Source organism: Amblyomma americanum, chromosome 1 (assembly GCF_052857255.1).
Source record: "Amblyomma americanum isolate KBUSLIRL-KWMA chromosome 1, ASM5285725v1, whole genome shotgun sequence".
Classification (NCBI taxonomy): domain Eukaryota; kingdom Metazoa; phylum Arthropoda; class Arachnida; order Ixodida; family Ixodidae; genus Amblyomma; species Amblyomma americanum.
In genome coordinates this window covers 196152395-196173504 of record NC_135497.1, presented here as the reverse complement: position 1 = coordinate 196173504, position 21110 = coordinate 196152395, and the positions used below count along the sequence as shown (strand labels likewise).

Below are 21110 nucleotides of genomic sequence, written 5' to 3'. Positions count from 1 at the left end.
CACTTTTTTTTTTTTTGCCTACATATTGTCAATAAATGCAGAATTTTTACTTCCACTTCAGAAGATGGCTTTTTTATTACAGGCATCTTCCCTTCTGAATGTACTTTAGGTGCTGACAGGTCAAGGTGACTGTTCTTAAAAATTAATACACATTACAAACTGTGTGTTCCCCCTTATTTTTGTCATGACTAGGAAGGCAACTGCAATTAGAATCGAGTTATCAGAAGACAAAAGTGTCTCAGTGAAGAAGCCCTCAAGCTGCCCTGTTTAAGGACAAGTTTCAATAAGACCTTGCATACCTTTGCATCACATCACGCTGTGAGTGGTTAAATGGGTGGTGGTTAACTCTTTCCTTATCGCACCATAGGCCACATTTTCAACAAGCCACCAAACATTCAATTCATGCAGTACAGCTGCTGCGGTGGCATTTCGATGCAGGCGAAATTCAAGAGTCCCGTGTACTGTGCGATGTCAGAGTACGTTAATAAACCACAGGTGGTCGAAATTTCCGGAGCCCTCCACTAGGGCATCCCTCATTGCCTGAGTCGCTTTGGGACGTTAAACACCCTAAACCAAACATGATCAAGCAGTACACATTTCTGAGTGTGCCATGTTTATTTCTGTATGGTACTGAGTGAGTCTAGTTTTGTTTATTTTTGTTGCAGAAACCATACAACCTTTTGGACAAAAAAAAAAAAAAAATGGCCAATCTTTGTCTGAATTATACTGAACAGATATATATCGACACTCGAAGTTATTTTCACACAAATTTGGACCCGATTTTTCAGACCTGCTTGAACATTCACACTTTTTTGCAGCACTGCAACATGGCCCATGGAGCCAATGTATAAGAGCGCCTGAAACTGACGACGCATCGCAACTGACTGCTCGATTTTTCAGAGCTCCACGCGCCGCCAATGTGCAAGCCACCATACATTGTGTACAGTGGAACCTCGCTAATTAAAACTGCGAGAGATCAAAAACTTGATCAAACAAAATGAAATTCAAGCTAAAAGGAAGCCTCTTAAATGGTGGGGCTGGTATTCTCCACAGGTCAGCCCATTGCTCCCGCGTGGTTTTGAATTCCTATCATTCTTGGACGTCATCCGTTGCACAAACTTGCACTGTAGTCGCAATCTGCAGAACTCATCTGTAGCATGGGTGGCATGTCGTTTCACGGAGACAGCGAGCAGAAGAAAATGGCGGTGCTTTTCAAAGCAAGGTAAGCGCACCCACGGCAAAACGCACCGCAGCCCAGACATTTCCATCATAAAACCGCCAACAATTATTGTTTTGACAGGCAAGACGCTTCTAATTATGTATGTGCAAGCCACCACAGAGCTCGCACCGCCGGTTCTGATGCCAATTTTGGCTCTAGTCACTAGGCCTAATTACAAAGGCCACCGCTGAAGGAGCGCTTGCTTCAGTCATTTGTCAGTTCTTATCCTTTAGCCATCTTCGCCTTCTTGTTCCAGACCCTTCATACTGTGGGCGCAGCGTAGTTCACGCAGTGGCACGTCCGTTTTCATGTCTAGACTGTCCCAGCCCATGCCTTCATTGGCGACATGCCAATGGCAGTACAGCCATCAACATCAAGCTCGTTAAAGCGGTCGCCCCCCGTCGTCTGTGTAGAAGATGCGCACAGAGATATAGTCATAAGGAGCTTCAGAATTTGTACAAAACTACTGGCCCCTTCCTCGAGCATATTTTCAGTAAGCTAGTGATTTTTTTTTAGAAATCTGATCTTCCGGATTGCCTGATTTCTCAGACGTTTTTGCAGTCCCTAGAGAGCCCAAAAATTCAGTCGCTTCACATTCACATTAGAAAATTTCAGTATTTTCACTCCCTTATAAAATATGCTTATAGCCACTGAAAGCGTACTTAGCAGTGCTGAAGCATCTGGAATGTGAGAAACGTAACCTTACATACCATATGAATGATGGTTTCAAGCGTTTATGTCCATCCTTACATTCTATTCATAGCACTGCACACAGCAATGGGTTGGCTGAAAGACATCCAAGTGACTGTACCAGAGGCCCTCATGTGCGCCATGGGACAGTTTAAGAACAGCTGCTTCTTGTGGTTGCAGCCATTCTCATGTCGAACGTAGTCAGTTTCTATGTAGTAACTTAGGCTCACTCAAGCGTTTTTTTTTTAATTGCTTGCAGTTTTGGAACAATTTATACAGTGCCTGCTTGTGCCTCAATAGTGCCTAACTGTGGTTTACAAGTGTGTGAAGGTACAGTTTATATTCATTATTCATCACTTTTATTATAGGGACACTGAGGATAAATAGAAGTTATCCTGCATTGATAGGGTGCTGTGTTGTTATCACACTGCAACCACTTCCAACACAAATTGAGCTTTTCTAAATTAGAACAGGCCAAAAAACAAAATACATGTGTCAGAATCATTAGCCGATTTCTCAAGTAGAACGCATATGTTGACACCGATTTTGGGGCACAGATCCCAGAGGCTACTACTACACTGCTGTTCACTACAACACGGTGACAAGCTGTACTTTTTTTGGTGAGGCCATCATGAGTTTGAATTAGATAAAGGGATGATTTTTAAACGCAATTTTCCGATAAATCCATCTTTCAATGCTGGACAAATGTCAACATAGCCAGAAAGAGCTAGAGAATTAGTTTTTTGATGAGAACAGTAATTGAATAGAGCTGTCCTCAGAGTCCCTTTAAACAATACATGAAGATAAAAAACTAGAGCCCAAAAAGCCCAACAGGTACTGATAAGCAGCTGCTTATTTGCTTGACATCAGCAAAATACTACACACAAAATCTTCAAGAAGCCATAAGAAATAAGTTACGCTTGGTTCAAAAAACACCCATTCAAGAAGGAAGTAGCTGGCAGCCTATAGGAACCATTCCTTGCAAAAGCATGCATGGCTTTAGCAGAGCCTTTTTTCCCCAACCACCTGATGAACAGTCACCCTTGCACTGCTCAGATGCACTCACTGCTTCTTATATTAAAAATGTACTAGACCCTCAAAAGAGAAGTGCACACTCACCTTATTTGCTTTGTTGTTTTGAACTTGATAAATATAACAATTGGGTAGATCTGGCACCTGTTGAGCCTCTCGACAGCAGACAGACTCACATCCAGCAGAGCATGGCAAAGCTGAAAGCAAAAGATGACAAGCATTAATGTGAGATGCAACACAGTCGGAGGCACTCGAAGCTACTGGTGGCATTCTAAAAATGCAGCAAAACACTAGCGCCAATTTCACAGGGTTCTTGAAAAAAAGAGCTGGAGGCATTCTCATATCGAAAACTCAAATTGGCTGTGAGCAATAAAGAAACATCTCGTGTTGTGATCTACTGATGTCTTAATCAGTTCACTATAACCTGCAATAAGCACTGTTGGTAACTACAATGTCTGCATGCCACAACACTTGCAAATTAGCTTAAATCTCAACTTAATTAAGACAGATCATTGCAGCACACCGAACAAAGCAGTACAGTAAAAGCTTGTTAATTCAAACTCGGTTAATTCGAACTGAGGCCCGGGTCCCAGCACAGCCCTGTGTATTTCAATGGGGAAAAACTCCCAATAATTTGAATAAGATGGCATCCGCTACGGTTAATTCGAACTAGGAGCCCCCGGACAACACTCCGCGTAAATAGAAGCTGACCCATACCAAGTACAACACGCTGCAAATTTACTAGCGATGTAAAACAATGGAAAAGAAAAAAAGCCGAGCGCACGAGGATGGCGGAGCCCACGCTTCGGTGCATGCCGAAGCAGGCTTTTGCTGCCGGAGCACTTGCCCAAGCCAGCCCGTGCCGCCAATGCTTCGGCGCAAGCCATTCCAAGTTTTCATTGTGCCGCGGTCACCGGGTCGCGATCACGTGGTGTACACAATGCAGTACGACCAGTGTGGCTGTTTGGGCGCCACTGTCATGCTTTTTGTTGGTGCCACGAGCTACGCGGACAGCAGTGTGGAGACACTAGAGCCCTTGAGTGACGCCGATATAATTGAGGCTGCATTCAGTCAGCAGACGCCACAGGGCTCACGTGCGGTGAGCACAGCCGACAGTGATGAGTCCAACTGCTGCCACGAGCCTATGCCATCGCCAAGTGCATGTAGTGCCGTAGTGCAGTGCATGTAGTGTAGTAGCGTCGGCGCTCGATGTTGCAGCACGCTACTTCTCTGCCAATGAGAACTCAGACGTTGCGCTGGAGCTCTTCGGCAAGCCGCAAATGATACTGATGGAGTCTTGACAGAAGAAATGCAAGCAAACGCACATCACTGATTACTTTTAATTTGACAACCCTTCCCCATAAATAAACATGTTTTGGAGCCTAAATAGCGTCCTATATTCCAGGGCTAAAGCCCGGAGCTCATGCGAATGCATTCCAGTATTTGTTTCTGGCGCATAATTGGCCGATCAATTTATTTCCCTTGCCTTCTTCACGAGTTGCCTAATTGAAATCCCCAGCTAACTGTATGTGCATGCTGGTAGTGGATGCTGGTACACTTTCTCATAGACACACAATATCTCTTCATTTCCAATTGGGAAGGCGTGACTGCACTTGGGAGCGAAATAGCATGCTCGTTAACTTATGTCCGCACCTGTATATATTCAAGAAAATACAAAAGCACAAAACTGCGAACATGGACAAAGTGAGAGGACGGGTTAAGTGCACATCTCATCCTCTCACTTTATTGTGTTTTGCACTCTTGCACATTCCAATATACTACAGTCAAACCTGGATATAACGAAGTTGAAAAAGTCCGGAATTTTTCGTTACATCTAGGTTTTCATTACGTGTAGTTTTGGCAAAAAGACCCGAAAGGGCAATGAAGAATGGAAACCAAATCAAGAATTAAGTGTAGGTGAAATTACCCTGAAAATGTTTACAGAAATCCCCATTACTCGAAGTCATAAACATGAAGCAATGCTCCGCGACTGCGCTGATAGAGCGATTGCCGTGGCAGCCACCGCCACCCCAAACGCAGCTCACGTAACGCCGCTACGAGTGGCGTCGGGAAAGTGGGAGAGGCGGGGGCACAGCGGCTGAGCTAGAGGAGAGCGCGCGCAGTCGAGCCACCGCCACAGACCGGCCACGGAGGCATATTCTTCCCGCGTGTTCCCCCTTTCGTTTTGGCCACCACTGTTGCCCCAGGAAATAGACTCTTCACCTTGCGTCGCTGGCACTCTCCGCTGTCCCCGCTCCAGAGTCCCGATGTGCGAGAGCTATCGGCGCCAAAATTAAACGAGAAATGGGGGCAGCATTGGGGAATTAAAAAACTTTGTTAAATAGAGGAATTCGCTATAGGAAGGTTTGTTACATCCAGGTTTAACTGTACACCCTCTTATAATCGCCCTCCTGCATTTGAGGCAAACAACGTTTGTTGCTGCTAATTTGACATTTCTGCTAGACAGTACAAAGAGAGAATGAACAACTCACAGGATGGTTAACACCGTGCAACGCGAGATTCAGCAACAGCTGTTGAGGTACATTCATTTCACTATATACTGAGGTAAAGAATTTGTGAGCGATATGCATATATGTATAATTACAGAGCATTCTTTTTAGTTTTTCACAAATACTCATTCTTCAACTAGCAGTCCTCTCCAATCCACCGTTCCACAGCTGCTGAACCTTTCCTCGAGCGGTGCACTTCGCAGCAACCACCGCAGCTGGACTGTGCTACATTCTTCCGTTCTCGCCATAATCTCCCTCCCACTTCCATGGTGACCACTTTTTAGATGGTTCCTGTGGCAATCAGCCTTCAGATGCGCATTCCTCGCTCTCGCCACACCCTCCTCCTTCCACAGTAATCACCTTCGGGCAACTCCTCTCCGGTTGCCACATTCCTTGCTCCTGTGGTACCCTCCTCCTTCCACATTAACCACCCCTTGGATGGTTTCCAGTGATAACCACCTTCCGGATGGGCACTGCTCTGCTCTTACATACGCTCCTCCTTCCACATTAACCCCCCCCCCCCCCCCCCCCCCGTTTTTTTTTCTTCTTCTACTACTGCAACTACTACTACTACTACTACTACTACTACTACTACTACTACTACTGCAACTACAACGCAAAACACAGGGAACGGACCTTCAGCAGCTCTTGCTGTAAAATTTATGAACAGCAGCCAATAGTACTGGGGCAGAATACCTTGTGGTTGGTGCAGTGGCGGAGGGCATCAAGGGTGAGGCACTCATAGTGGGAACCCCTGCGGCGAAAGTCGAGCAGGCTCAGGTCTTGCAGCCCTTGCTCCAGGGCTTGAAGGGAGCCACGCAGCGGCTGGGATGGGCAGCGCTGGAACTGCTGTGGAAAGTCCTGCTCCAGCTTGTCAACCACCGCCTCCTGCAGAGGGCCCACCAGGATCACTGGCCGCAGACTTGGGTCTGCAAGAAATCAGACAGGACACCACAATCAAATATGTGCACCTATTATGTTTAAAAATACACTTAACAGGAAGGAAATATTGAACTAATCAGATGGATAGATTTCTCTGCAAGAACACTACCTACGTTTTTAATGCTATGAAAGGCGGCTATGTTGCTGAGAAAACTGCAAATGAAAGTCCTGAAACGCTTGCGCATTCAAAGTGCCCACAAAACATGAAATGCCATGAAGTCATTTCTGTGATGCATTTGCAATGGAGCTCTCCAACCAATCAGAGATGCCACTTCCAAAGACTAGAAAAGTGGCCAAAAACTGAAACTAGCCCAACGGTCCTGTGACTGGGAGGGACCACTCTGTCGGCAATCATGGTGGCAAGGTGATCTGATGGTCGCATGAGGTGCGACCAGTTAGTGTGACTGTTAATATAACACTGTTCATATAAAGGCATTTATTGAAAGCACTCAAGTGAGCACAGTGTAACATGCATTCAGAGGGGTGCGAGAGCACCAGATATATAAAAGCCTACACAGTTGCCAACGTGTGCAAGCTGTGCTCTGTTCCAGCTGTCATGCGTCTTGTGTAACAGCACAAGTTGAAGAGTGTAATAATTGCTTTCTGAATTGTATACGCGATGTAGTAATAACCACAAGAAACTCTGTAGTCGCTATTTATTAATTCTCAGCTTAAAAAAAGGAGCATCAAACAGAGCCTTCGGGGTCCCAAGAAGTTTGGGCTGTAGAAATTTGCATGCATAGAACGTAAGGCACGCCTTGCGTTTTGGTTTAACGTTTGCAGCAAACTCTATTTTTCCAAAATCGCGTGCTCCCCAGTGCCGCTCTACATTCAGGCAACATGGTGGCGCCTATAGAAGCAGGTCTTCTCGTTTCAGCACTGACTCTTTGTTGCTGCAGCACTGTGTCTCACGTTCATGGCAAACGAAAGGGGCACGAAGCTTTAGTTTTGTCTGAAAATGCCAACACCACAAAATGTTAACAATAAAACGCGTCAAATTTTCAGACTGCTTCAGCATTTACAGAGCTGCTTGACGTCACTGCTTGACGTCAGAAAGCGCGGGACGTTCGAACAGGCTAACGCTTTCTGTCCGAAAAGGGGTCACAAAGAATTGGTATTCTGTTAACACAGTTTTCTTATTTATGCAGTAATTTTTATTTATGTGCACATAAACAAAATGGAAACTAATGACATTTGCGAAAGTTACCATTGCGTGTTCTGCCCATGATGACGCTGCATGTGGCAAACAGTAAAAAAGAAAAGTTCAAAAGCATTCCATGTGTGTTTCGGTTATTAGTAGAACCCTGCTATAGTAAACTCGGATATAGTAAAGTGAAACTGCGGTCCCATTTCGCCTCCCATAGATGACTACATTTTTTTCGTTTATAGTAAAAGTTCTTTTACAAGAAACGGCTATATTAAAGAGCATCTGGCCGCGGCGACATACTTCCTGCAGAATGATAACATCGCGGCACGCGCAAAATTGAAGATCGCGAGGCCAACGTTCAGAGGCAAATGGATATCGAAGGCGATAGAGCGGCGCTTTTTTTTTTTTTGATGGTTTCGCCACCAAGCTCAAGAAGACAAGAAGAAGCCAACTTTTCGAAGACGTTGGGGCCGTGAGGCAAATCGCGTGGAGCTCAGGAAAAAAAAAATAAAAAGTAAAGTTGGCTACGAACCTAGAAAGAAGGTAGCGCGGTTCGCTAAGAGAGGAAAGCTAGTAAAAGTGTAGTAATGAGTAGAGACAGGAAGAAAAGGGCGAATGCTTGCAGCACGGGAGCGGTGACACTGCACAAGCGTTTTGCTGCGCTTGACTGTCACGCACGTTTCTTTACTATGCACAGCTTTGGTTTTTACATGGATTCAAACTGGTGTTATATTCGTAGCCACGCTGTATTTGTGCAAATGCAGTACTTTCACAAGACGTAGACGAAATCAAAAATGTGATAACATAAAATGTGATAACTGCAAAAAAATAATTATCAAATAAGGGGTCGATAAGAGCAGGATGGAAGGTATTTCTGACTATTTCTGTTATAAGCCAATACTTTGTATTTAGTAAGCAGCCAGAGAGCATCCTCAGAGCCATGCCATTACCAACAACTTATATAGTGAAGATCCTGATATAGTAAACATTTTCGCTGGTCTAATTTAGAGGGGTTTTACTGTAGATGCAAATTTAGTTCTGCAGAAGAGTAACCAGATATATGAAGCAAAGGAAATGTCAAGCATTTATTTATTTTTTAGCATTTCTCTTTTTGGCCGTAGTGGTGCTGCAGTCAATGAACCCAAGCCTCGGTCCGCTGCGCAGAGGAAACCCCTATTCTAAACGTCCCCAGTGCACACATCCATACCATTACACCCCGCTATTTCCTTGAAACCCCCAAGCCTTGGGGCCTCCTATTGTAAAACTGTTATAACCTGGTCGCTCATTTAAAGAAACCAGCATCCGCTAACTTGAATGCTTAAAACAAAATTTCAGTACAGAAAAACTAGAAGCGAAACAGAAACACAACCAGCACAGCATAAGTTTTGTTTCTTTGGCCAACGCATGTATACTCAATACACTGTGACAAGCTTGGGCCGTATCAAGTGTCAGCAAGCACTTGCCCTCGGTTTTAGCAAAGCTGTTTCGCAGCTGTTCAGTTCTGAGTTACCGCACGCTGCTAGAAATTCGAAGCCTCGCAGAAACTGTGGGAGATAGGTCCTCATTCAATCACTCAAAGGTTGGCTGTTTGAACCAAGACAATCTTCACAGCTGCAGGCTTCACGAGCTTTCTCAAGTTGCTTGACCTCACCATTGACAGACCATTTTTGTTTGCTGAAGTGTCGCATCCTCATTGCAGCATAGTAACTTAGAAGATGCGCTGTTAACCCACTTTGTGCTCAGCACGTGAAAATGCAATGAGATGCAAATATTTCATCGATGGTGTGATTGTACACATCAGGCTATGAAGCATGTGTTTGAAAAAATGCTTCTGCTCTTCGCACTCACAGTCCGGAGTCTGGAGTCACAGTAACTACAAGGAATGGACTTCTGCCATGCTTTTAGGCAAGTTACGTCTTTGAGAGCACTGAAGAGAGATATATGTGTTCCCTGAAGAAAAGTAGGAGCTACTGCAGCCAGGTACAAGGCACTTTTTGCCAATTAACACACAACTATGCCTTTTAGTAGCGAAATACACAAAAGATCCAAGACAGCAGATAAAAGCATGTCTCTCAAAGCAGTCAAAGGGAACGCGTGAGACGGTCCTGCATGCAGACGTACACCTGTTAGCTGAGCTGTCAGTCACCCAGTCAGGGATTGCTATCATCGGCATGATGTCATGAAACGGCTTTCATTGGCTAATGAAGCAACAAATCTCAGTATGCGCTTCTAGTGCCCGCTCTGAGAAGTGGAGGCAGCTAGCACCGCAGGTAGTCTGCTTGAGCAGACAACGCACCTCTCTGTGGTCAGAAATGGATTTGAACAGTAAGCAGCAGGAAAGCTTCTACATGCTCATAATTAGGCAGACAAATAAAGAAAACAGCCATGTATTAAGGTTGGGATCTCTGAATGCTGACTGACGGCGCAAATTTTCCACGCGGGTGCCGCTGCTCCATAGGAACGGCAGCAGAATCGGTGGAGAAGGTAGCCCCCTTGACTTGCGCTGCCCCTAGCGGCGGCACTCCCTTTTGGTCATAATAAGTGCCCTTCTCTTGCCACAGTGCGGCCGCGCTGCCAGAGAATCTTCCACCGTGGGTGCAAGTGCAGGCCGCTGATACCCCACCCCCCACCAAAAAGCGGAAGCTCTGCATCTCATTGGAACACATGTGTATGGTGGCAGAAATGGGCTCTATGGGTGCGAAAGAAACTAGTACATGAAGTTACTAAGGGCAGCTGTAGACTGCACAACCAACTGCTGATAGCGTTCACGCATTCCGAAGGTGCGGTAGCGTCAAAGTCGCTTGACAGCCTCTGCATGCGCAATGCGCGCTCTAAAACATCGCAAATCTCAGGAGTGCACTTTGTCTGTGATTGATTTTATTGGCAACCGGAGCAGCAGTGAGTCTGAAGGTACTGCCTTTTCATCGGGATTCAGTGCTGACATCAGCGATGATGGAAACCAGCCTGGAATACAGGTGCCCAAACTCCGATGCTGAACTATAGGGTTTATAGTTATTGTTTTGTAGAAAGAATACTATATTAGGTAGAAGTTTGATTTCCTCACAAATAGTGGTCAATAGAACACCAAACATTTTGCATATCTCAGAAAATTTTAATACTTTTTTTCTTTTTAGATATAAGCGTGCCTTTACAAGTTTTGTTTCAATTTTTTCGTAAAATCTTGTTTCTGGCAAATAAAATTGTTGCAATGCGTAATTCGTTATTCGACCTTACATGCCTAAAAAGCACATTTATTTAGCTTTGTTTTTGTGTATTAGGTTAAACTTTAAGTGCAATAGTTTTTGCAGAAAAAAAAAGCTACTAAAACCTACAAAAGAAAGTCATTTTCTTCCTGGTAAGGAAAGAGTTAAGTGGCCTTTAGTAGCCCGCACATTTCACAGGGCTTAACTCACAGTAATGACAGCAAATTCTCCGTACAATGAAAAACAGCCACAAAGTGAGACGGTCAATACAAGCTAGGCAAGTCAAATAAATACGTACAGTTCAGCCGATCTACACGCAGGTACGTTGGTGGCACATCCTCAGCGAGGGTGCCTGCCGAGCCCCCACAGCTGTTGTTGATTGAAACATCAGAGAAGGAAGCCAGTTCTTTGCCATCTTCTCGCGAGCGCTGCTGGTGCCTACGCCGGCGGAAGAAGCTGCGCCGAGTTGACGTAGAGCCTCTGCGTCCCGTGCCTCCCTCCTCTAGGTCCAGCAGGCTCCGCTTCATTAGCAGCTCCTCTTCTGCCCTGCATTTGCAGGGAGCCCCAGATCACTAAGCTGTCTTACTTTCAGCCAAAGTAAGATCTTAAGCTGAACATAAATGCTAACATCCTTAATGCTTACGTGTACAGGGCTCATAAAGCTTACTCTGCACCTGAAACTGTAAATCAAGATTGCAACAAAACAGCCACAAGTCACATGTGCACTTTAGCCCTAGAGCACTTGACCAATGCATCATTTGGGCAACATGAGGACAGAGCGCTATATTTGGTGGTATACAGGGTTTACCCTCCCAAAGCAATACATGGGCTGCAAGAGACACTGTAGTGGAGGGCTCCAGATCGATTTTGACCACCTGTGGTTTTTCGCACTTTACATAAGCCTAGAGCACGTACACTTTAGCATAAGCCTGAAGCACTTCACGATCTCAATGGGCCACTTCGGAACGTTAAACCCCACAGTTTACAATTTATCTACTTCATAGTCTCAGTAAACACTCAACCATTGTTTTTTTTTTTATTGGGAATATGAAAACACAGCACTATATTTGGTGGTATACGGGGCTTATCTTCTAAACGCAAAACATGGGCTGTGAGAAACACTGCACTAGAAGGCTCCAGATTACTTTTGACCACCTGGGTTTCTTTGAATGTGCACTTACATCACACAGCACATGGGCATTCTTGCATTTAACCTCGAACAAAACCCGGCTGCCGCCACAAGATTTCGATCCCACATCTTGGAGCTCAGCAACTGAATGCCACAGCCACTGAACAACTCTTCGAGTGATACCGCTACATTTAACATTACGGTACTGTACCATTACAGTCCATGTTTGTAATGATGAAATAGCACTGTATAATTTTGTAATATTTAATTACAGACTTTTGGAGCAGGCTTGGCACAGATTACTTGTATTTTGTCTTAATGTAGAAGCATGTAGCAGGCTTTGCCTTTTAGTGCAGTCTGGCACAATTGGCGTAGCAATCACATTACTGCATACAGTTTTTCAAGGTACCGTATTTACGCGAATGAAACGCGAGTTTTTTCACCCTTTTCACACCCTAAAGGTCGACCCTCGCATTACAATCGTGGTCACGTTACATTCGAGTAAATACGGTACAAAGTTAGCTTTTATTTTTACTTTTCTCTGAAACTGCTTTCAAATCAGGCATATCTGCTACACCCCAATATTGCAAAATGAAGCAGCTGCACTAACACATAACACTTGGATTGGTAACAGATAAATGACAAAATTTTGGACCCCTCCAGCACCACTGCCCTGAAGACATCGAATACATAACTGGAAGTTGTATGCAATGTGATCATTTCACACTGTACATAATGGTGTGATGCGGGAACAAGCCAAGTGACTCACTTGTATTTGCTTGGGATGAAGCCACACTTCAGCTTCTGCCCATCCTGATCAAGGACCCATGCCCGCCATTGGCCAGGCACCCCTTTGTACATGGTGTTGTCCACATACAGGATGTCATCCTTGTGAAAGGCCAGCGAACCATCTATCGATGCCCGGTCAAACAAAGCTCGCACGTAGAAGGAGTCACCAGGTTGCTCCTGGATCTCGGCAAACCCTGTAGTGCAACATGCTTTGTTCACAACACAGGAAATGAAAACTCAATGCATACCCTGTTAGTGAAGCACAACTACAGTAGAGCCCCTCTGCAGTAAAATGACTCGGACCAGCAAAAATCTTAAATATGTCAGGGTCTTTACTATATCAGTTGTTGGCCATCGCATGGCTTTGAGGATGCTCTCTAGTAATTAATACGCTACTTACTAAACATTGTGTTGGTTTATTAAAGAAACACTCACAAATACCTTCCATCCTGCTCTGATTGTCCCTTCATGTGATAATTATTTATTTTCAGTTATCACATCTCACGTTATCGATTTTGTTTACGTCTTGTGGAAGTGCCACATTTGCACAAATACAATGCAGCTATGAATATAGCACGAGTTTGACTTCATGTGAAAACCAATGTTTTGCGAGAACACGCGTCATTTTACAGACTCAGCATCGTTTATGAGACAATAGTTACGAAACACGCGTGACACAGTCGAGGCACGGTGATACTGTTTACGCAGCGCCTCCATTTCTTGCCGCTGCTTCCCCGCTCTTCACGCTGCCATTGCGGATGCTCTCCCTTTTCTTTTATTCCCTAGTCTTCAATGCACATTTTCTCAGCGACCCACGACACCTTCTTCCTGTGGTCATAGCCAGCCTTACTTTTTTTTTTTTTTCGTGCGCACCGCGCGCTTTGCCTCACAGCTCCAAGAACTTCGAGAAGTTGGCTTCTCCTGACAGCTTCCGAGCTACGTGGTGAAACTATCTCAAAGAGCATCGTTTTAACATCTTTGGTATCCATTTGCCTCCGAATGTTGACCTCGCGCGTTCCGCGTAGTCATCATTCCACAGGAGGTACGTCGCCATGACCAGACGCTTTTTACTGCAGCAGTCTCTTTGCAAAAAAAAAAAAAATCTTTACTATAACAGAAAAAAAATGTACAGTTGTCTATGGAAGGCGAAATGGGACCGCAGTTCCATTTTACTAGTATATCCGAGTTTACTATAGCAGGGTTCTAATGTAATATTTCTTTCATTCTGCGGTTCACTCCTAGCATTAAGGCTTCTCCTGAAAAACTTTAGAGCATGCATTATCATTAACCTAAAGGTAAAAGCTCGAAGTAACTAAATGGTCGCACCCCAAGAGCACTGTTTTTAAATGATGGCACAGCCTGTGCAAATATCCTCACGTGCTTAGCACAACTGATGGGAACAATGTGAAAGCTATGTTTCAGCATGTAACAAGGAACACATAAGAATTTTCCCATGTGCACTCATTTCTCATTGCAGCATCATGAACAAGGCAAATAAAGAATATAAGATTGTTGAACCAAACCACTCACAAAATGAACTGCATGCATGCCCATGCACAAAGCTGGGAAATAGCTAAAAACAACATATGTTTCACCTTAACACATGTGAATGTCACATGTGAATGTGATTATGGTAAACAACACATAATTCATCTTCACATATGTGAATATGATTATGAAATTTTCGTTTATAAAGCTGCCGTTTTACTATGTTTTCCAACTTAATATGTACACCCATGTGACATTGGTAAAGCACATATGCATGCTTAACCAACAATGTTTCTGATATATACAAAAGTCTCCTTAGTTGTGAATTTTCACATCTGGCAGAAAGAGCCTGTCAAAAATGTCAAAGGCGTGGTGTTACTTACGCTCAGGATTGTATTGTGCAATGATGTGAACATTTTCAGTGTTGCTGGCAAGCTCGTAGGCTGCTTCTTCTGCAGTGGCATTTCTTAAATCCGTTCCGTTGTACTGTAAAACAAGCAAAGTTCCAGGCAAGACATTTTTAATGGCCAAACATACAAAATGTCGCTTAAATCAGAATGGAAAGTAAGTCTATACTTGCACTACTACTTGTTTACTACCAGTCCTGTCAAGAAAGATTACAACACTAAATGCATTTGCACACAATGGTCTTGAACTGCTATTCTTATCCATGGATCATCACGCATGACATTATTGAGTAGCTATTTGACAGAGTTGCAAATTGCCAGCGTGACCCGTGGCATCCAATCCACAAATTTCAATTTCGTCTGTCAACTGACTCTTCCTTAAGCTACATTGTGCAACAGAGACTATCAACATCTTACCAAAGTTTTTCACCGCCAATGCACACTTTATTTCAACACTGCAAGGAGCTATTATAACAGTAAATTTTACCTTATTAGCACCACTTCTAAAAGTAAAAAATACGTAAATAACTACTTGCAAGCAGGTTTAACGACTTCACAATTACTAAAAATAAGAATGCATTGCATCGCCAGCACTGACTTTTCAGACAAGGAGCAAGTCCCAGTGCTCCAATAATTCAAGCTTAACTTTTTACAGTAACTTTTAAATAACCACTATTTCAAGCACACAGCCAAGTTTCTTTTAAACAGCCAACTCAATGGCAATGTATCTTTCAGCACTAACCTTTGACACTTCTCTTTTTGTAGCACTGCCCTACCAAAGCCTACTGGGCAAAAGAGATACGTTTCACTTGCATATATGATGTGCTTCAACGTTGCAATTCAGGTATCACAACCAAACTGAGTCTTCAGAAAGTGTACAAGTTAAGAAAAGAACTCAATGGCATAGCTTAATCATATCTAATAGTGTGCCATAGCAGGTGATGTAACAAGAAGAAGCAGATAAGGCCAATTTAAATTTCATTACTTAAAAACCTCATGCAAACAACGACACAAAAAAAAGAGACATCACATTAAGTGGTTTGCTCTACCAAAGAAAAAACAAAGGAGAAAGAGGAAAAACAAATGACCAAACTTGAAACTTTTTCCAGGCAAACATTTGCAATTCAAACAAATAGCAAAAGATGCCTAAAGGTACTGATAATTCTCGCATGCAATGCAATCACAAGTGCAAAGTTTAGTTGCAGCAAAACATGCAGCCAGCAATAATAAATAGAGTGAATTCTGAACACTGAATACGCAGCAATAGCAAGATGGATTTTTTGGATGATCACTGATCACAGAGCTTTTTGGGAGTTTATTTCACCATCATGTGCATATGTGAACTACTTTTATTTGGATCAGTTGGAACCCTGCTCCTGGCTTCCAGCTGAGAAATACTGTCTCAGGTACAAATTTCCACGGTTGCTTTAGGCTCTGGCTCCACTCCAGTTTTACAAGCCTCAAGCTAGTCTGTACTCACCAGTGCTCACGAACAGTGCTTTAAGAGCTGCTCTTAAATCAGCAGCACGCAATGCAAGACACATACATCCTTTCTGCCTCAATGACTGCAACATGAACAGACAGTCTGCAAAATCACGGCGTTTATTTTTGTCATGAATGTTCACTGTTTACTGCTGGAAGTTCTGTCTGCGACCAATTTGTTCACCTCATGGGGGTTGCTGCTTATAACAGGACGGAACAGTTTACCGTGGTTTTCTGCAGTTAGGGTGGTGAATTAAAAAAAAAAAAGACAGAAAGGAAACAAAGGAAAATGAGACCAATTTGGGGCTGTTAACTGCATTATTTTCATCTCCATACTATGAGCGATATACTCTGTACTATCGGCTCCACAAGGTTGCATAAAGCCATATCTGAAAAAACCGAATAGTTGCATACCTTGAACAAGCACTCTGGATATGATTGGTACAGCCTGAAGTCGTCTATGTGGCTCATGCAGCACATTCATCAATTACAAGTTACTCAGCCAGGATTTATTTGCTTGTTTTAACCCACAACCCCCTATAAAGCCTCATCACTTGAAGGGGGCACAATAAATAAAAAACACAGAAACTAGCGCCTTTAACAGATTTGGCACCTGCTAACTTTTGGCACTGATAGTACATACAGTAGAATCTCAATGATGCAAACTCGGTTGATACGAATTCTGGGATGATACAAATTCGTAAAATTCCCCAGCCAGTGTGTATTGTGTACAATGTGCAGAATTTCGGATGTTCCAAACGCTCTCCCGTGTCACTACGGATGACACAAACACGCAATCTGTGGCCGCACCCTCAAGCACTGAGCATTGCCCTCGCATCACCGATGCTACATACCACGTGAGCTGCGGCGGACGGCCCGCACATCGCCAATTCTGCAATCACTAGTCGCTCTGTAAACACCGTGAGTACTAGTGCGCTGTGGCCACATGGCTGTAAATAAATCCCATCAGCCATAAAAAGATCTGCGTGAATAAATTTCCCATGCTTCTGCAACGGATTTTGTCCATTCTGGATGGTACGACCCCGTGAGATTCGTATCATCGAGATTCTACTGTACACAACAGTGAAAACAATGTAAGGATGTGGCCTAGTTGCTTTTAGTTCATAGTGAACAACTGCACTGTTGAACATTTCAAGTGTGTCGTGTAAAAATAGTTTTTTTTTTTTGTGTTCGAACAGTGCAGTTCACTATGATACAACCCTGAGCCAGACAAGTGAGGCTTTGTGTCCGAAGTTTCTTTCATGAAATCAGCTAATGAAGAGTATGCCAACGATTCAGTCTGAATACTTTGAAAGGTGACAATAAAGAAAAATGAAAATAAAAAGTCAATGCAGCTAAGAAAAGTTTATATAGTGGTCTACACCGTAACATGCATAACACAGCATTAATGGCGACAGACAACAAAAATTATTAAGCTAGTTTCAGTTCGCCACAGAGCACGCCACTGCCAACGTATTTGGCTACAGGTGCAATTACAGTAAGCAAGCATTTGAAGGCTCCACAGACCACATATCACTACTAGTGTTATCAACAACCACTAGATAAAAACTTGAGAGGCATTCTCGGACACATAAAGACAAATGAAGGAAAGAAAGCACAGAAACAAAATGATTAAACAGCCTAATTCCAGGCAAGCCTGTGAACCGCGATCAACAGATGCACACGATACGACTTCCTAACCAAAGCTGATCACAATGCCAGCACCTACAATGTTGGAACGCACATGTAATAGCCCTTATTCTAGCCTACAAGAACATGCCTGTGTCATCACACAGGCCACAGTAAACGCAGCGCTTTAGTGCATGCTAAGAATATCTGATGAAATCCGAAATCTGCAGTCACTCTAGCTAAAGCCAGCCGGTGTTAACCTAATAATAATAAAATATACTTATTACCCACACATCCTTTTATGCAAAAGAAAATTGCAATATTGCTTTACTGGAATGTGCTATGTGCACTAAGACTGGATGATATAATGATTCTATTCCAATTCTATTACTTTTCATCTCTTGTCATTGGCTGAGGTGCTACCACACCCTTGTCATTGCCGGAATCAGCCAGTAAGCGTAGTGGATGATAACAGTGAAAGATAATCGAGTGAAAAGAGCTGTTACGTTATACAAGCCTTGACTGATGTTCTTATTTCAACTTCCACAGCCATTTCACACAAAAACCAACTTACAAGTGGTGGGCCAGTGCCTTGAGTAAGTGGAGAACACAAAGATATGGGGGTGTATATAAACATAGTACTGCCATTCCCGAGGACCAATAGGTTTGCAAATGGTCTTGAGGCAGCAGAACACAGATTACTCACCTCTAGAATCTGGTCTCCTGGCAGCAGGCCTGCTGGTCCACTGGCTGGGGAGTCTTCTTGAACAGAGTGGACAAAGATGCCAACTGCGTTGCCACCAAGGAGCGTGATGCCGAGACTCGGGCTGGCCTTCCTCAGAAGGACAATTCGGGGCTCTGCTCTGGAACCCTTTGCGCTGTACCGGCAACAACAAAGGACGAATCCGAGGGCACATTGAGGGCCAAGAAGACAGAAAAGTATGCAGAAATATAAAAGAAGCAAGTGCATACAGCTATTTTCTACACGATTGCCCAATGAAATGATGCATGTTAGCAATTACTCGGAGCTCTAGCAGACAAAAGAAGGATCAAGTCTTACAGAAGCACTTTTCATTTTTCGAATCTGAAGGCAGTGTTTTGTAACACAAGTGCCCTCAGCAAGAATAACTTTGACCAATGTTCCCCAGCAATGCAATTTACTTTTTGCAATGTAGAAAAGGCAGCTGCAGACAAATACCTGTTTAGTGATTACACATTTACCCCACTTTGGTAACATAATAAGAGGAACATTTACCAGGACAAGACACTATTTCATAATTTTCTTGCTTCTTGCTTCTTCAGCATGCCCCTTACAAATAGAAATTATTTTTCAATACTTCAATCTGTCCAAAATGTAAATGGATAAGAAAGACCACTTAAACGTTCTTCTGAAAATTCGGGTATAGCATCCTTTAAGTCTATTTGGCAACTTCTGTTTTTAACTAGAGTAGCTGAAACAAAATGCTCACTAGAAGTTGAAAACAGAATTGCACACGGTATGTTGAGGCAAACTGGCTACTGCCTTCTAATCACATGCTCTGATAACACGCTAATGATTGGCTCTGACAGCACACTACAATGAAAGCATCTGCAGATGGCAGCTGAGGACAGCGCTAATTTTCAACTACGAACCCAGTATAAACTGTGCCTGCTTTTCTATATTCTATTCATCAGTTTAAAATGTTGAAATGATGTACAGAAAAAAATGACGTCCCGTAACTCATGATGTCTGTGAGTGCTAGTTTAGAACTACTTATAGGAGTACTACACTTCTTCTCACTATGCAACCCACCCAACTAAAACAAGCTTACCAGCAATGGGAATTCATGTCAATACTCCTGTTTTGGAAGAACACTGCACCACCTCCTATTATGCACAAGTAAATGCTTAAAACCTATTTCGAATACTTATATTGCTCATGCTGCAAAACCGTAGAAAAAAAATGCAAATGTGCGAAACTAGATTAAGGCCATCAAATTTTCCCAGTGCTTACCAAGTGTTTTTTTTCTCCTAGCTTTTGTTTTTGCTGTATTACATTATGCAGTCACCCAACTTATGATTTTGCTTAACAAATAAAATTTAGATTTTACACCAGCAATATCGAGAAGTTTCAAACATGCCATAAATATGATGACTCATTCTACATTTTCACAGTAATGTAGCCTTTTCAGCAGCTCAGGCTTACTTTAACTGCACTGCATGAATGGAGAGTAAACATTTTGCTGGCACCAAAATGATTATGCCCATGTCAATGTCACATGTATTCAGCTGCAGCACAAGTTAAAGGGTTAATAGAGACAGCACTAAGCAATTACCACCACACAAGCACCAACAGCGTGAAAGTAAAGGCCAAACAGACAGGTGCAAACACAGAGCAAAGGGAGACTGCAGCAACTGTCACACCACATCACTTGGCACAAGTCACATCAACTGTTTCCATGGCGCATCCAAACCAAAAAAGCAATCTAAAAAGAACAGGCAACCCATGTCAGCTTGAGATGGCAACAGGTGGAGGTAAGGTCAAATCAAAACAAAATCAAGAAAATAATACAGGATAAGAGAAATACAATGAAGGAATCCTAAAAGAGGAATTCCAGAGAAAATGCAAGCAGCAAGCCCAATGAATTGTGAAACTAGACAAGCACTAGGACAAAGCATTCCAGTCCAGCAGGACATAAATGCTTACCAATCAAAAAGTCCGTCCTAAATTCAGTAACAAGTAACAGCGTCAAGTTATTAATGTCTTCACCATAGTAAAAACTCGAGAAACTGCAAATATACAACATTAACATCCAGTTACCACCACTGTGTCCTTGCAAGCCACCATGATCAAGGTTAAAAATGATGTCCAAAAGCCCATTGGCCACAGCCATGCAAAAAAATGTGCCAAAGTTATGGTATTGCCAGCTTGCCACATTTTATACACTGCATGATGATCAAAAGCCCATGCAAAAAGGGGCTCCCTCCCAGACAGAGGCACCAAAAATAGCATTATGTGGACATTTGAGCTTTTTCTGAAACAGCTGAGGAAAAAGGAAAGCCAAAGGAATCAAAGAAAAGTCAATCCCAAGCACAAAACATCAGCAAGCACTCGCTCACCTTGGTGAAAATCAAATTGAAGTTCCTCACAAAAGTGGACAGGTTTGGGTTAACAACAAGAGAGAAAAGAGATGTCCAATATATATGAGAAAGATGCGAGAGATCCTAGAGAATTAGTGACGGAAAAGAAATCACTCTGCTAGATATACTGCCTGCAAGGGCACAAACAAGGTGGCATATAAAAAAATGTAGAACCTGCCCCTATACTACAAAAACCTGCCACTGCTTAGACTCACCTTGCATGTTGTTTAAAACAAAAAAAGCTACATGACAAAATTTACCAGCTGATAGCTTGACCACAATGCTAGCCATAACAAACTACTGGAAGCAAGATTTGTTTTTAC

General features: G+C 43.1%; 1 protein-coding gene across 1 annotated transcript in view; it reads right to left on the bottom strand.

Annotated features, from left to right (window-relative positions):
• The window catches only part of Dlg5 (MAGUK family member discs large 5), an 81014-nt gene that overhangs the window by 1387 nt on the left and 58517 nt on the right, over positions 1-21110 (bottom strand). The window contains exons 19-24 of the mRNA XM_077648211.1: positions 18374-18545; positions 14533-14635; positions 12642-12855; positions 11042-11289; positions 6148-6380; positions 3029-3138 (exon numbers count right to left, since the gene is read on the bottom strand). Of these exons, the coding sequence (XP_077504337.1) occupies positions 3029-3138; positions 6148-6380; positions 11042-11289; positions 12642-12855; positions 14533-14635; positions 18374-18545 (1080 nt within the window). The remainder of the gene's footprint in view (positions 1-3028; positions 3139-6147; positions 6381-11041; positions 11290-12641; positions 12856-14532; positions 14636-18373; positions 18546-21110) is intronic.